The sequence below is a fragment of the Dermochelys coriacea genome, chromosome 20, assembly GCF_009764565.3.
Source record: "Dermochelys coriacea isolate rDerCor1 chromosome 20, rDerCor1.pri.v4, whole genome shotgun sequence".
NCBI classification, from domain to species: domain Eukaryota; kingdom Metazoa; phylum Chordata; order Testudines; family Dermochelyidae; genus Dermochelys; species Dermochelys coriacea.
The window spans coordinates 1,634,429-1,649,549 of record NC_050087.2 but is presented as its reverse complement, the minus strand read 5'-3'; the positions used below and the strand labels follow the sequence as shown (position 1 = coordinate 1,649,549).

The following is a 15,121-nucleotide window of genomic DNA, read 5'->3' as shown; positions in this document are numbered from 1 at the left end:
GGCATGAGTCAGGGGCTCCTAGGGCCAGGCATTTGGCAGTTTGCCCCATGCCTGGCCACCCCAGGCCCAGAACGAAGTTCTTCCCAGTGACTGCATGGCAGGCTAGGAGCAGTTTGGATAGGGCTGTGGTGGGGACAGGTCCCAGTCTTGTGCCCAGCTGTACTGAGCAAGGGGGTCCTGTCCCCTGCACAGCACACAGGGAGGTCTCTGCCACCCAGGAGGCCATGGTGGAGTCAGACCCCATGCCCAAGGTGTGGCAGATGGTAGTTTGATTAGTGTCTCTGGGAGAGGCAGGAAGAGGCTAGAGCAAGTGCATGGTCACCATAGCAGCACTTCTACCCCACTTGGCAGGGCTCCAGCATATGCCAAGTGGCTTCAGTGAACTGCTGAAGCGGGACTGGGCACTGCTCCAATGCAGCTGCTTTGTCAGGGGCCGAGGGTCCCAGGCCAGTGTTCGGCTTGGTGAGGAGAACCGCCCCACCCCCCTCCCATTCAATAACTGCTTCTCATTGAGCCTGCCCTGACCCACCCAAGGGCAGAGCTAGGGCTCCACTGAAGGAGAGTAAAGGAGATGAGACTGTCCGAGTAGGAAGAGCACTTTTAATGACTACAGGACACAGTGGAGTTACAGGAACAGAGAAAACAGAATGAAGTGACAGCACAGGGAAGAGACGGGACCAGTTAATACTCTTCTCCTTCGTCCTCGCCCTCCACACTATCCGCCCCCACCTCTTCGTAATCCTTCTCTAGGGCAGCCATGTCCTCCCGAGCCTCCGAGAATTCGCCTTCCTCCATCCCCTCCCCTACGTACCAGTGAACAAAGGCACGCTTGGCGTACATCAGGTCAAACTTGTGGTCCAGACGAGCCCAGGCCTCAGCAACGGCTGTGGTGTTGCTCAGCATGCACACGGCCCGCTGCACCTTGGCCAGGTCACCGCCAGGAACCACAGTGGGAGGCTGGTAGTTGATACCAACCTTGAAGCCAGTTGGGCACCAGTCCACAAACTGGATGCTACGCTTGGTTTTGATGGTGGCAATAGCAGCATTGACATCTTTGGGAACCACGTCCCCACGGTACAACAGGCAGCAGGCCATGTATTTCCCGTGGCGAGGGTCACATTTCACCATCTGGTTGGCTGGCTCAAAGCAAGCGTTTGTGATCTCTGCTACAGTCAGCTGCTCATGGTAAGCTTTCTCAGCAGAGATGACCGGGGCATAGGTGGCCAGAGGGAAGTGGATACGGGGGTAGGGCACCAAGTTGGTCTGGAACTCTGTCAGATCTACATTCAGGGCACCATCAAATCGGAGGGAGGCAGTGATTGAGGACACGATCTGGCTAATGAGACGGTTCAGGTTGGTGTAGGTGGGGCGCTCAATGTCCAGGTTCCTGCGGCAGATGTCATAGATGGCCTCGTTGTCTACCATGAAGGCGCAGTCAGAGTGCTCCAGGGTGGTGTGGGTGGTCAGGATGGAGTTGTAGGGCTCCACCACTGCAGTGGAGACCTGAGGAGCAGGGTAGATGGAGAACTCCAGCTTGGATTTCTTGCCATAGTCAACAGACAGACGCTCCATCAGCAGGGAGGTGAACCCAGAACCAGTGCCACCTCCAAAGCTGTGGAAGACCAGGAAGCCCTGGAGACCTGTGCACTGATCCGCCTGTTAAAGGAAAACCATTACAAGCTGCCTCCGGAACCTGCACGGAGATCCTGGTCACACAAGCTTTGCTAGTGCCAGGCCCTGACCTAGGCCATCTTGGCTAGCTCTGCTCTTTGATCAAGTACAGTTTGGTTTCTCTCACCTGCCCCCGCCAGGTCAGGAGTATCTGCTACTGATGAGCCTTTTGGCACAAGATTGACAGCTGGTCCCCCACCCTCAGTGGGTTTGGTGCTCTAGGCAGCACACCCAGCCAGACCTGCCCAAGGTGATGTCACTGCTCAGAGACAGCAGCTGTTCCAGAGCAGTCTTTCACCCCCAACCACCTACTACCAGTGACTGTCTGCCTGGTGAAGAGGGTGGAGACTGAGGTAGTTTCCCTCCAGTGTCACACAGGGGGAGAGCCACCCCCCCCCCCCCCAAGAAGTGGGGTAGGACAGGCAGCTTTGAGAACTAGCCAGTCAGGAAGGTGAGAAGTCATAAAGGCTGAAACCAAGCCAGGCAAATAAGCCTGTCTGCTCTGTTCATGCCCTGCCCCATTGGGGGCCAGACTGTTCCAACCCCACATTAAATCCAAAATTCTCAATACCTGTGTGAGGTGGATGCAGAACCTGCCCCCACATCCCTCCCTTCACCAGGGCACTCACTCCATTGTCCTAGCTGTCTAGGACACAGGCCCTCAGCCCCTCCCTGCTCTACTGCTGAACAGGGGGAGAAGGGTTCACTCCATCTCCTGTTCTGGACAGTTTGCTAGGAAGCCGATTCCAGCAGAACAGGGGTTGGCACATACACACATCAGCACGGTTCTGCTGCCAAGGCTGGACCACAGACAATGCTGTGGGCACACCCCAGATTGGCCTCACTGGCCAGAGACTCACTCACCAGTTTACGGATTCTGTCAAGAACCAGGTCAATGATCTCCTTGCCAATGGTGTAGTGCCCACGGGCATAGTTGTTGGCAGCATCTTCCTTGCCGGTGATGAGCTGTTCAGGGTGGAAGAGCTGACGGTAGGTCCCAGTGCGCACTTCATCTGGGGAAGAAGAAGAGTTAGCATTAGGCGCCTTCTCCATGGAGATTGCGGGAACACGAGGCTCAGGACTCTACTCCAGGGAGCCCGGAACTCACCTATGACTGTTGGCTCCAAGTCCACAAAGACAGCTCTGGGGACGTGCTTGCCAGCGCCTGTCTCACTGAAGAAGGTGTTGAAGGAGTCGTCTCCTCCACCGATGGTCTTGTCACTGGGCATCTGGCCATCAGGCTGGATCCCATGTTCCAGGCAGTAGAGCTCCCAGCAGGCATTGCCGATCTGGACACCAGCCTGGCCGACGTGGATAGAAATGCACTCACGCTGCAGGGAGAAAGGGACATTGAGCAGCCTGGACGGGGGTGGTTTTGCACCCAGTGTCACCAGCTGATCATGGGGCAAGATGGTGCAACATTAGATTTATGAATGAGGCACATGACCTGCAGTGCAAACACCTCCAGGAGACCGTCTCTAGCCCAGAAAGGAGCCAGGAGGAAGCCCCCCAGCAGGAAGAGAGCTGGCCCTGACTGGATTGTGGCCAGCCAAGTACCACTCCCCCGGGGTGGGAAGAGTATGCTGCGACTGTTAAGGAACCATTTCTTTAGCCAAGACATTACCAGAAAACACACTGCTCCTGAACCAGGCCAGACAAGGGTTTTCCCTGACCACATCAGCACAGAGAAGCTACATTACAGGCTGTCCAGGCACCTGAAAGCAGCTAGTCAAGACAGCTCTGGCTTGCAGGGTCAAAGCAGATTTGACCCCAATGTCAGACATGTGATGAGGAAATAAGTTCTCAGCTGCAGCCTAGAGGCTGAAGTGTTGCTTCCCTGGGTCCCACCAGTTTGTGCGCCTGCAGGCTAGCCTCCAGCTCCAGGGAACATTCCTGATGGGCCCCATGGAAACATGCAAATTCCTCTTTTCAGTCCCTGATCCATGGCTTTCCAGCGATTGTGTAACCATCACTGAGCTAATTCAGCCTCTGCTTCAGTCCTATTCTTTCAACAGAAGGCTCTTTTTCCCCTTTAAGCCAGATTAAACCAGCAAGCTCCAGCCATCTGACTCATGGAAAAACATGCCAGATAAGCAGCCACAAAAGCTGTAATTTGAAGGGCTGTGGTCAGCTGTAACCCTGTAGGGGAGGCTGCACCTTGGCGAGTCTAACCAGAGCACAGCCAGCAGCAAGGTCTGGAAAACTGCTTTTCTTTTCCTAAGAAGTAGTTAAAGTGGCCAGAAATTCCAGCCAAAGCAGAGATTTGGCTGCCCCCCAGGGAAGCCAAAGGACTGTGAACTTGTAGGAGCCAATGGAAACGTTCCACAAGCATCTCTGAAACATTTGAAACTTTGTCTAAGCGTTTCCTCTCCCTATTCATGGCTGCAGGGCTTCTGAGGAAGTCCCTGCTGAAATGCAGACAGACAACTAAGGCTTAGCACAGCCCAAACCCTAACCCTCCTCCCCAGCAGTAGGGAAACCTCCTCCTCCTTACAAAGGGGCAAACGGAGGCACCCAGAAGTCAGGAGAGCTGGCAAAGGCTACGTTGCCATCAGTTGTTGAGGCCATGGAACACTGCCCCTCCGGTCACTTGAAATGGCCATTTAGGGCCATCGACTTCTAAAGTGAAGTCATCCCTAGCCCCACTGAAGCGCTGACCAATGCAGGCCACGGGCCAGGCCCTTCGCTATCACAGACCCATTGCTACCCTGGCTCACGCGGAGCATTACTCACCCCCCTGACCGGCTCCAAGCAAGGCGCTCAGGCCCAGAAGCCCGTGCATCATCACAGCGGCAGGTCCCCGGGGAGGGGCACAGAGCCAGCAGAAAGCACTGGCCTCCCATGCATGGGGGGGCGGGGGGAGAAGGATATTTGCATGCTCCTGAATATCGTACCCAAGACAAACCGGGGCAGCCTAATCCCTCTCCAACCGGCATCACTTCCTCTCGCCCGTGTTGCTTTAAATAGTCCCTCCCATCTCACCTTCACCAAGCCCTGCTTCACCTCTCTGCTCACGGCATCTTTCCAGTCCCTTCCCACCGGGGCCAACCTGAAAGTCACTTGCAGCTCTGGATTGCAGCTTCCGTTCACACTGCACCAGCCGCCTACTCCTTGGCTCCTATTGCCGAGTGCCAGGCCCAGTTCGCTGCGGCCACCGCTGCCTAGCGGAAGCGGCTAGAGAGTCAGGACTCCTGGGTCCGATTCTCGAGGGTGGCCGCAGGGTGGCCAGCTGGGCCCGGAGTCTCCCTATCCCTGTCTGTAACTGGGGGGGGTCGGTCCCCCAGCCCTGTGAAGAGACACCCCCCCGCAACGAAGCACGTGGCCAGGCGTTATACCCGCCTGCGAGCGCGCAGAAAAGCAATAACGCCCCGTTCCAGGGCCCCCAGCCCGGGTCAGATCCGAGCCTGGCCCGCCCCAGAGAACTCCCGCCAGGCCCCAGCTCCTCTCCCCGGCGCCGATCCGACCCGGCTGCAGGGCAGCGAGTTCGCCGCCGCCCCCCCCACCAGCGAGCTTCAGCCTCCGGCCGAGCTCGGCCCGCCCCGCCCCCGCTTCCCTCGGCCCGCCCCGCGTGGCGCAGCAAGAAGCCGAGGCGCGGCCCGGGGATGCTCCGGAGCCCGGGGAGGCCCCCCCGCACTGGCCCCCCCCAAGGTCACGGGGCGCGGCGCGGCGAGTGCGTGGGGGAGGGAGCCCACGCGTGCTCGGGGCCCCGGGGTCGCTGCAGCCGGTGCGCCCCCCTACATGCCGAGTTGCGGCTGCCCCAGGGCGCCCCCTCCCCACGCGGCCCGCCCTGCCCCATCGCGCCCCTCCCCCACACTCTGCCCCCCAGCTCCCTTCCAGCCGCCCCCCACAGTGCGCACCGTCCCGCGTGGAAAGCTCGCCGCGGGGGGACTCGAACCCGGGTCCCGAACTCACCATGACTGTAGCGGGGCAGCGGCGTGTCTCTCACTATCCGACCCTTTAGGGAGTCTCCAGTGAGAAGAAGTTTAGGCAGCCCCGCGGGCGGGGCTTTATATACCCGCGGGGGCGGGGCGAAGGGCGAAGGGGCGGGGCGTGGTGGCGGAGGGCCGGGGAGATAGGTGTGTCCCCCCTCGACGCCCCGCCCCTCGCCTAAGCCCCGCCTCCGAGGTGTCCTGATTGGCAGGTTCGAAAGTTTGAACTCGCACGCAGTGGATGACGGACGCAGAGTGGAATGTGGAGGGAGGAGGGAGGGAGGCTGGGGGATGGGCTGGGGGGGACATGGGGGGGAGGGGTGGGGGGTGGGAGAGAGGGGGGATGGCATGGGGGTGGGGGAGACATGGGAGGTGGGGACTATGGGGGGGTGCAAGAGAGGGGGGATGGCATGGGGGAGACATGAGGGGTGGCAGAGATGGGGGGATGGACTGGGGGAGGCATGGGGGTGGGAGATGGTGGGAGAGAGGGGCGATGGCATGGGGGAGAGATGGGGACCATGGGGGTGGGGGAGACATGGGACCATGGGGGGGTGCAAGAGAGGGGGGATGGGATGGGGGAGACATGAGGGTGGGGGAATGGGATGGGGAGGCATTAGGGTTGCCAGCCCTCCAGGATTGCCCTGGAGTTTCCAGGAATTAAAGACTAATCTTTAATTAAAGGTTTTGTCATGTGAAGAAACCACCAGGAATGTGTCCAACCACAACTGGCAACCCTAGCAGGCCTGGGGGTAGGAGATGTGGGAGGGGCTGTGGGGACATGGGGAGTGGGAGAGAAGGGGGTGGGTGATGGGTTGTGGGAGATGGGCTGGGGAGGCATGGGGAGGTGGGCTGGGGGAGACACAGGGGTGATGGGCTGGGGAGGTGGGGTGCAGAAGGAAGTGTATTTGGGGCTGGTAGCTCAATGTTCAGTGAATGAGGAGGGGGCTGGGCCAGGCAGCACCTCCCTGGGGAGGGGAGGACAGTGGAGGGAGGGGGCAGCAGATCACATGAAGGGCCTGAGAGCAGGGCGAGGGGGTGGGACCACAGATGTGGCTGTGGAGCTCCCTCTGAGCAGTCAACCCCCTGCTATCAACACTCCCCCCTTCTCCTGGGGTGCCCCTCTGTAACGGGGAGGTCGCTTGCCCCCTGGAGGGAACGGGGGGGTCTGTGGGCACAGAGCCCCAGGGACATGTGACATGGCATTATCCCCACTGGCCTGTAGCCTGGCTGGGGGGGTGCGGTGGGCATGCGAGGCCCTTGCAGGGGGGTGTACGGGGGTCTGAGAAGTCTCTAGCATGCACAGGGCCTGAGCGACCAGGCTTGGCAGGCCAGCGCTGACCCTGCTTATGGGGGCAGCAACCTGGGGCACAGGCTCCAGATCAGCCTGTGCCCCCAAGTGAAATGCCAGGAGCCTGGGCTTGGCTGTAGAGGCATTTCCCTGGCCCTGTCTTGGCTAGGAGGGCCGGCAAGGCTGCGCTGCCTCACGCAGGCTCTCCCCGAGGAGGCTCCTCGCTGCGCTTTCCCAGGGCACTTTTCCGCCTCCTTCCCCCAGCATGCCCAGCTGGTGTGGCTGCCCCTGCCTGGAGTCTCTAGCTCTGCTGCCTGTTTCACCCGTCTGGTGCCCCTACACGCCTGGGAACTGCCGCTGAGCGGTGGCGGGTGGCAGCAGGGGGGAAGGAGTTATCAGAACAGTGCTTAGCTCTAGCTAACCCTGGTGACTCTCTGGAGAGGCCGATGTTGTTATCCCCACTACCCAGACAGACAAGTGGCTGCCCCAAGGCTCCAGCACCCAGCCTGTGTCTGAGTTAGGATTTGAACTCAGCATCCTTCTCCCCTCCCTGGCTGGCCCAGTGGGGAACGTGTTATCTGGATGACACGCTGTGGGGTGAGGGAGTGGGCACAAGGAGAGACTTTAGCCGGCAGGACGCTCGTGACCTTCGTTCTGCAGGGAGCTTGGCTTTCTTTCCACCTTGTCCCTCTGTCAGCCGGGTACCAACATGGCTAGGACATGGCGAACACCTGTAATCCACGCGTGTTTGACAACTGCCCTTTCAAATAGTCACTGGATTAGCTACAGACCAGTACCCAGCTTTCTTTGCTGCTTGGTACTAACCACAGCGCAGGTTCTGGGCATCTCTTGTGAAAGCCAAGGCCACTTGCCCCAAGCAAACCCGCCTGTGGGACTTTCCAGGGTATGGGTCAGTTACAGCTACCTGGGGAACTGGGGCTAGTTAGTCATAAAAACAAATGACGGAGACAGATGAAGTGAGCTGTAGCTCACGAAAGCTTATGCTCAAATAAATGTGTTAGTCTCTAAGGTGCCACAAGTCCTCCTTTTCCATTTTGATGATTGGATCCTGGGGAGTTTCCTTAGGGAAAAACCAAGCAGCAGGCTGGGGGTGGGACAAAGGCAAATAATAAAGTCAGGAATTTAATCTCTTTCTCCACTAAAGCAGGAACCTCAAACTAAACTTTCTCGAACTAAAGCAGGGCGGAGTGACAACTCTCAAGGCTGCAATAGCATTAACCAGGCATTGGACCCCTCGGCCACTGGGAACGAGCCTGGGGCAGCTTTGACACCTGGCTCCCCAAGTCAGTTCTGGCCAAGGCAGCTGGTGACTGCAAGTCCCACATTAAATGAGCAGGGGGGTCTCAGCCCACCTGCCAACAGGACTGGAAACAACGTCCGCCAGCAACCCAGCTGTTTGCCATGATTTCAGGAGAGAGGCCAAGGACAAGGCCCCAGTTCTCAGTTACTCCTGTCCTGCACGTGGAGCAGGGACGGGGACTGCAGAGGCTCCCTATTCTGTGGGGCCTGGCTGGCATTGGCCCCTCCAAGACATTCCATTTCCCATTCTGCCCCCCGTGACACTTTGGCCGTGCCCCTGATCCATCGTGTGAGCCGTGTGCTGGGAACAGGGCCAGTCCCATTGCAGCTCTCTGTGGGCTATGTGCGGGCGGGACTCCTCTCCCTTTAAGGCCCCTTCAGGTCCATCCCAGGCCCAGCCCCCAACGAGGGTCTCTTCAGGCTGGGTGTGGGACGCACCACTGGGGGCGGGTGCTCGCCCTGCTGCCGCTTGTTCTGTGGAGGCGGGGTCCAATCCCAGGGCCATGAGTGTGATCTTCTCACCGGGACGGCATTTGCACGAGCACATCCTGGTGTGCTGACTTGCTCCCCCCGCCCCATCCTTCTAGGGCTATTCCTCTTGGAAAGGGTTTGCACCCCCCACTGCTGGTGAGCCCATATCAGAAAGGGAGAAGCTGGCAGTGGCAGCTCCAGACCGGCACCTTGTCACTCAAACCACGGCTCAACCGTGCCCCAGCTCTGGCTTCATTTTCACTCCCAAGGGCTGAGAGTCAGGACGAGGGCCCGGGGAGGGTGTCGGGTCTCCCCATCGGTAAAGGGACCAAAACATCCCTGCCCGAGCATGACTGCGGGGGCCAAGCATATGGTCAGATGGGGTGAGAACCTGCCACTGACAGACAGGCTTCCAGGTGGTCCCCGGCTGCCAGGCCATGCTGTTGTTACCGATCTGAGCTCCTCTGGCAGGGCCAGTGCGCCCAGCATGGAAATGCAGCAGGCTGGACAGGCCGGCAGTGGGCAGGAAAGGCAAACCAATGTTAAAGAAAAACAGGAATTAAAGAGGACAAACAAGGGCAGGAAAAGAGGAAGTCCCAGGCCGGAGGGGGGGGGGGGCACTGGCAGGCGAGAGGAGCGGGGGCAGCAGCAGCACGCCCAGTGACGTTCCCCTGGGCGCTCGCTGTCCCTTCTCCGGGGGGGGACTGACGGGGAGGGGGGAGGCTCTCAATCATGCCGAGAACCTCTGAAAATTGGGTAGTTACATTAACAAGCCCCCTCCCTGCTTTTCACTGGTGTTCACCAGCCACAGATGGCCCTGTGCCCTCTCGCTCCTGCATGACCCCCTGGTATAGCGGGTGCTGGGAGCAGCTTGGGCGGCATGGGATGTGAATGGTCCATCGGCAGCTGTAAATTAGAGCAGCCCCTGGGGTCCCCTTTGCTTGCTCCCCAAGCTGAGCCTACTGGGGCTGTACTCTCCAGCCTCTGGCCCCTCCTGAACTCAGCTCCTGCTGGGTTTGCACCAGGACGCAGAAGGAATGGGGGGAAGAGATCATTCTCCTTGGCTGGGGTTTGGCCGGGGTGGTGAAGTTTCACCTTGCCCTGAGGGAGGGGGGTTGGGGGTCTCTAATGATCAGGCCACCCCTGAAAGCCGGGGGCTGTGAAAGGTCTGAGCGGCTGGTCTCCTGATCATCCCCAGAAGAGGTACCGCTCAGGCCTTAGCAAGGGGCCTCATTCCTGCACCCCATCTAGCGGGGTTTCCCTAGGCCACAGCCTGGCTGTGACTGGTTGTGGGGATGGGAACACCTGCCCTCTGGCACCTTACACCCCTCCCACCGCATCCCACAGTGGCCACCACACAGCCATCCCATGGGATCGATCCTCTGCCACTCTCCAGCCAGGCAGCCAGGAGTGAAGAACGCCCGGCCCCTGAGCCCCACACCCGGTCAATCGGGAGGGACCGTGTTAGCTGGCAGACTTTGATTGCGGTGCGATGGCTCTTCAGGGACGGTCAGCGCCAGGCCAACCAGCAGCACCTGCCAAGTCTGAGAACAGGCCCAAATTCTGCTCTTTGGCCTGGTCCACACTCGCAGATGAGGCTGGTTTAACCACGTCCGTCGGGGTGCAGGGGTGCTGCTGGAACAATTTGTACAGTGGAGGTGCTAAGAGCCACTGAATCAAACTGGAAATCGTGTAGAGAATGGAAACTTCTTCAAGTCAGGGGGTGCTGCAGCCACCTGCACCCCTCGTTCCAGCACCTGTCAGGGTGTGAACAAGAGCAGTGTTGTTAAATTGGCCTGACAGCACAGTTCAAGTGTAACCAAGCCCTTGTTTCCCTGCTGGAAACCCCCTGGGCTTTACCCGGAAGTCGCCCAGGAGCAGAGCTTGTCCCGGGGTCTTTCACTGCTGAATGACTAAGCAGCGCCCGGGCGCGGGTGCGAGTCTCACCAGGGTGGGGACCTGCGCACCAGGCTGCAGACCCTGGCGTGGCGATGGCTTCTCACTGGACGGATTTTGCTGCAGGCCTCCGCCCTTCCCTTGTGCTGCCGGTTCGCGTTGCTTCCCGGAGGTGGCGCTGCAGCTAAATGTTCCCTTTGCCAGAGGCCCGGGCACAGACCAGCCCTTTGCAAACTGTGGCAACAGCGTTTGCCCCCCTGCCTTACCCTGCACTGGGCTGGCTCCGTGAGCCAGGCAGGCCGCAGCTCAGCAAAGCACATACTGAGCATTGTTCCTTTACTTCCCTCTGATCTACTGCACTATTCAGCCAGTGCTTTACAAATGACACATGCAGGAATCCCTCCTCCCCCCGACGCAGGGAAATGCAGTCCTCTCTGGTGTCCCACCCCACAGGTGCGCGCCAGACAAGGCTAGAGCGATAGGGAACCCGCCTGGAGTTTCAAGTGCAAGGGAGGGAGGCTGGGGTTTTATTTTATCCACTTTCCAGCTGGACAAACTGAAGCACAGACAGATGACGAATAAGATTTTCAAAAGTGCTCAGCCCCCCCGTGGCTCAGTGGAAGTGAAGGGAGACCCACCGAGGCCCAGGGACCTGCAGCATGCAGGCGTCCCACTCAGCACATTGTCCTGACCCGCCCCCCGCTTCCCACCACACCACCCCTGCCCCCTACCACACTGGGTATTATTCACCATGTTTGGAGGTGGAATTCGAGCTGGTGTTAAAAGAAACCTTTGGATATTGTCCTGAAGGGGTTAGTGCAGCACTGCCTCAGAGCGGCTTTACTATGTGACATAGGCCTGGCACTGCAGGGAGCTAATGGAGAATCTCCTTCGGCTCACATGGGCGGGAGCTGAGTTTGGGGGCTGGCTGATCTGAGTTAAGGCTGGCACCTGTCCAGGTCCTGGGAAATCTGTCTGGGGGCTCGGTACCTGCTCCCAGCTCTCCAGTTTGCTAGGTTCCAGTTCACCCCAGACATCCCAGTGTTTGTCACCTCAGAGGTGGCAGCCCTACTCTGAGTTCAGTGACACGCGTGATGCTCCGGTGGGGGGAGGCTGGCTGCATGTCCCAGACCTCTGGGAAAGCTCAGCTCCCTCCCTCCAGGACCCTGCTCGGAGCAGTGGGAGTAACCACCTGGTGAGCACCGAGACCTTCAGCCCCCCAGGTCCCGCAGCGTGGGGAGAGAGGGCGCTGCCCTGGGGGGTTGGCATGAAGGAAAGACGAGTCAGAGCTGGGACTGGATTTTGAGCACCCCAAACCACGGGACAGGGGGCTGGGTTCTGGGGATTGGGCCCATCTCCATTGATAATTAGCCTTGTCCACTTGCAAAGCTTTGCACAGACAGGTTCTGTGTCTGTGCAGTGCCCAGGGTCCTGGGCCAGGCCGGAGCTGCCATGCAAATCCCATAACAGCCATGAAGGGAGTGTTTCTAGCACCCCAAGCCTAGTGGACCAGTAATGGCACAGACCCCCATGCGTCTGAAATGCAAACACGTCCTATACCTGTGTGGTGCGCGCCGGCCCTGAGTGTCCTGCCGAGATTAGCCCAGGCTGGAGCAGCTGCTCTCCGGCACTGGTGACAGGCAGGGGATTTCACGCTTCCTACGGGGAGGGCTCTGCCATTTGTGCAAAAGTAACAGGAGGAAAACGTGCCGGGGTCTGGCTTTGCTTTCAGCTGCTGGGGCCCTTGGGGAGCGGGAGGTGTGAGAGAGCCTGGGAGAGCTGTCACTGGCCCTTTCATTCTGGCACTCGCCGTCACCTCTGTGTGAGCCAGCGAGAGTGTGTGCGGGGGTGGGGGGGACGCACTGGCGCTGCGGCTGCCGCTTCCTCTCAGTCCTCTCTCCCCCTCCTTCCATCCCCAGCTTTGCCGCAATGCGGCCTTCGGCTCCTCCTCCTCTCCCCTTCACAGAGCCCACGTCTGCAGCGACCCCCCCCATGGTGGGTAGCCGCAAGGAGCCAGTTCCGAGCCGCGCCCCTGCTCCTTGGCCGCTTTGCCCATGGGCCGAGTGAGCCGCGAGGTGGCAACGAGCCAGAGGCACGTCCCGTGCGTCCGGCTCTGGGACTCATCCCACGCTAGGGTGGGCTAGTGCTGGGTGGGGCCCTGCAGCATGAGCCCTTCAGTTCCCCAGGACAACACTGGACTCCCCCACCCCGAAGACTCTTCCTCACTGCCCCCACCCCAGAGAGATCTGTGGGGCCGGGTGGGGGCATCATCCGGCCTCTTGCACTGGCTTGGTGCTTGGCTTCTCGCTGTTCTGCCCTGGCTGCCTCAGTTCCCGGTGTCTAGATCCCAGGTCAAAGGGTCTTTAATCCCCTTCCTCGGCTGGGAGGGGCCATGGCGGTGTGTGGGGATGGCGAGGGGTGAGCAGTCGGTCGGGGCAGGTGATGTGCTTTGCAGGGGAGTTGCCTGAACTAGAAACCCAGAGCCATGCTTCCCGCCCCCCTGCTGCTCTCCCTGGCTTCCCAGCCAGACCCCAACAGCAAGGCTGCAGCCCGGCTCCCTGCAACGTTTCTGTGTCACCGTCACGTCGGTATCTGCCTGGATCAGAAATGCTGGAAACCGTCTGCGAAGGGAGACACAGAGAGAAGGCGCGTGGGGCTCCTCCGCCAGAAAATGACTCATCCCCAGCGTGTGGGGTGCAGGGAGAGAGACAGAGCAGGACGCAAGGCTCAGGCAAGGGGCATCCCTAGGCCGGCCGGCCGGTCTCTCCCCACTTGGCCTAGCCATCAGCCGGCCTGAGTGACAGGGCGTTACCCAGGCTGCTGGCCCCGGCTGGCAGAAGCTCTCCCCGCGGGCCATGGAGGCCCCCCAGCTCAGCGATAGCCCCAGCCGCCGGACAGCCCAGCCCAGCTGCCAGGCAGAACCACCTGGGGGGAAGGGCGAGAGGGGCAGCGGGTGGGTCCCCCCGGGGAGGGGAGCGACTGTCAACGTGTGGGCCAGGGAGATCCCGGAGCAGCCAGCTGGCGCACAGACCCCTCCCAAACCACGGGCGCCTCCTCCCTGCCGCAGGGCCTGGGGCAGGGCGGGCGAGACAGACGGAGCGGGAGAGGGGGACGCAGGGGAGGGAGCTGGGCCGCTTTGTTCTGCAGCTGCAGGGCCCCTTTGTCCAGCCTTTGTGAGGGGACCAGGAACAGCCTGGTATGAAACCAGAGCAACTGGGCCATGGCTGGATGTGGGCGGGGGGGTCTCCCTCCTGCTCAGGCCCACCCCTGGTGTCAGCGGATCTGCCAAGTCCCTTCCTGTGCGGGGGGGAGGATCGGGCAAGACCCTCCCCGATTGTCCCCTGTCATGCAATGCTGGGGGGCCAGTGGGAAATGTGTTTCTGACAGGCTCTATGAAGGTGTAGGAGGCGATCTGAGACCTTTCCAACGGCCCCTCCCGATTTCTGCTGCATCAAGGGACCCAGGTCCAGCCCAGCTCGAACCTCGCAGCGTGGCTAGGGCTGGGCCATGGGTTTACTGGGGTCCCAGCAGCCCATGCTCTAACCGTCCGTGTCTGCCTAGACCCGTGGTTCCCAAACCCAGCTCACTGCTGTACTGACCCTCTCCCCGTGCTCTGCGTCAGCTGCCCAGCGTTCCAGCCAGGCAGGGAGGGGTTAGCCCCTGTCTCAGAGCGGGGCCTGGGGGACAGAGACCTGAGCCCACGCCAGTGCCCAGCCCACTCGCCCGCCCTTCCTGAGACTTGGCAGCCTTGTGAGCTGGTTTAGGGACGTGGCTCAAACGTGGTTAGTTCCTGCGGCCAGGCCCAGAGCTGAGTTTTAACCTGACCAAACCTGCAAGGTCCAAGCCGGGCGTATGGCTCTGGGCCGTACGCGGTGCAAGGCTGAACTGCGTTTTCACTGAGTAGAAACGAGTGTGCAGCCAGGACCTAAAAGGCCTTTTGAGGATGGCACACAGACCCTGTGTCTCCCCTGACACTGGGCTCTGCCCCCAGACCAGATCTACCCACGCTTTTCCTCTGCTATGCTCTCTCATCCAGCACACGGGGAGAGGGGGTCGTGCCCTGGAAAGGGAGGGGAGACGCACAAATCTCCTCTGCCTGGCTCTCCTGCTCCTCTCCTGAAAGCGCAAAGCATTTTCCAAAGAGTGGTGAGTTAAGTGCCACAACTCCCTTTCAAACCCCACGGGGAAACCGAGGCACAGTGAGAGCAAGCGATTTGCCCAAGTGAGTCACTGGCAGAGTTGGGACTAGAACCTAGAACGCAGATGACCAGTATTCTGCTCTACCCACTACACAGCCTTGCTTCCAAAAGAAGACAACTCTGGTTTTGCGTTGCCATTGTGAACTATAGTTTTCAAGGCTTTTAACTCCACCTTGAAAGCTCCTTTGGGTTAAAGAGAGGCTGGTGGAGACCCTGCCTTTCCCAGAGCCCCAACCGTGTGAAGAGCCACCTTGGCTAACAATCCTTGTCAAGCACAGAAGCTTTTCCCAGTGTGGTTGTTGCTGATATGGCTGTCGTGTGGTTTCACAGTCTGCCATGGAGCAAGA

The 15,121-nt window shown here is 60.0% G+C and overlaps 1 protein-coding gene across 1 annotated transcript; it reads right to left on the bottom strand.

Moving 5' to 3' along the window:
- Positions 1 to 583: 583 nt before the first annotated feature.
- On the bottom strand, positions 584 to 5,712 carry TUBA1C (tubulin alpha 1c). The gene is made up of 4 exons (XM_038378491.1): positions 5,584 to 5,712; positions 2,780 to 3,002; positions 2,536 to 2,684; positions 584 to 1,656 (listed from the first exon to the last, which is right to left on the bottom strand). The coding sequence occupies exons 1-4, from the start codon at positions 5,584 to 5,586 to the stop codon at positions 682 to 684; spliced, it is 1,350 nt and encodes a 449-aa protein (XP_038234419.1). The 5' UTR covers positions 5,587 to 5,712; the 3' UTR covers positions 584 to 681.
- Between the last annotated feature and the right edge of the window lie 9,409 nt (positions 5,713 to 15,121).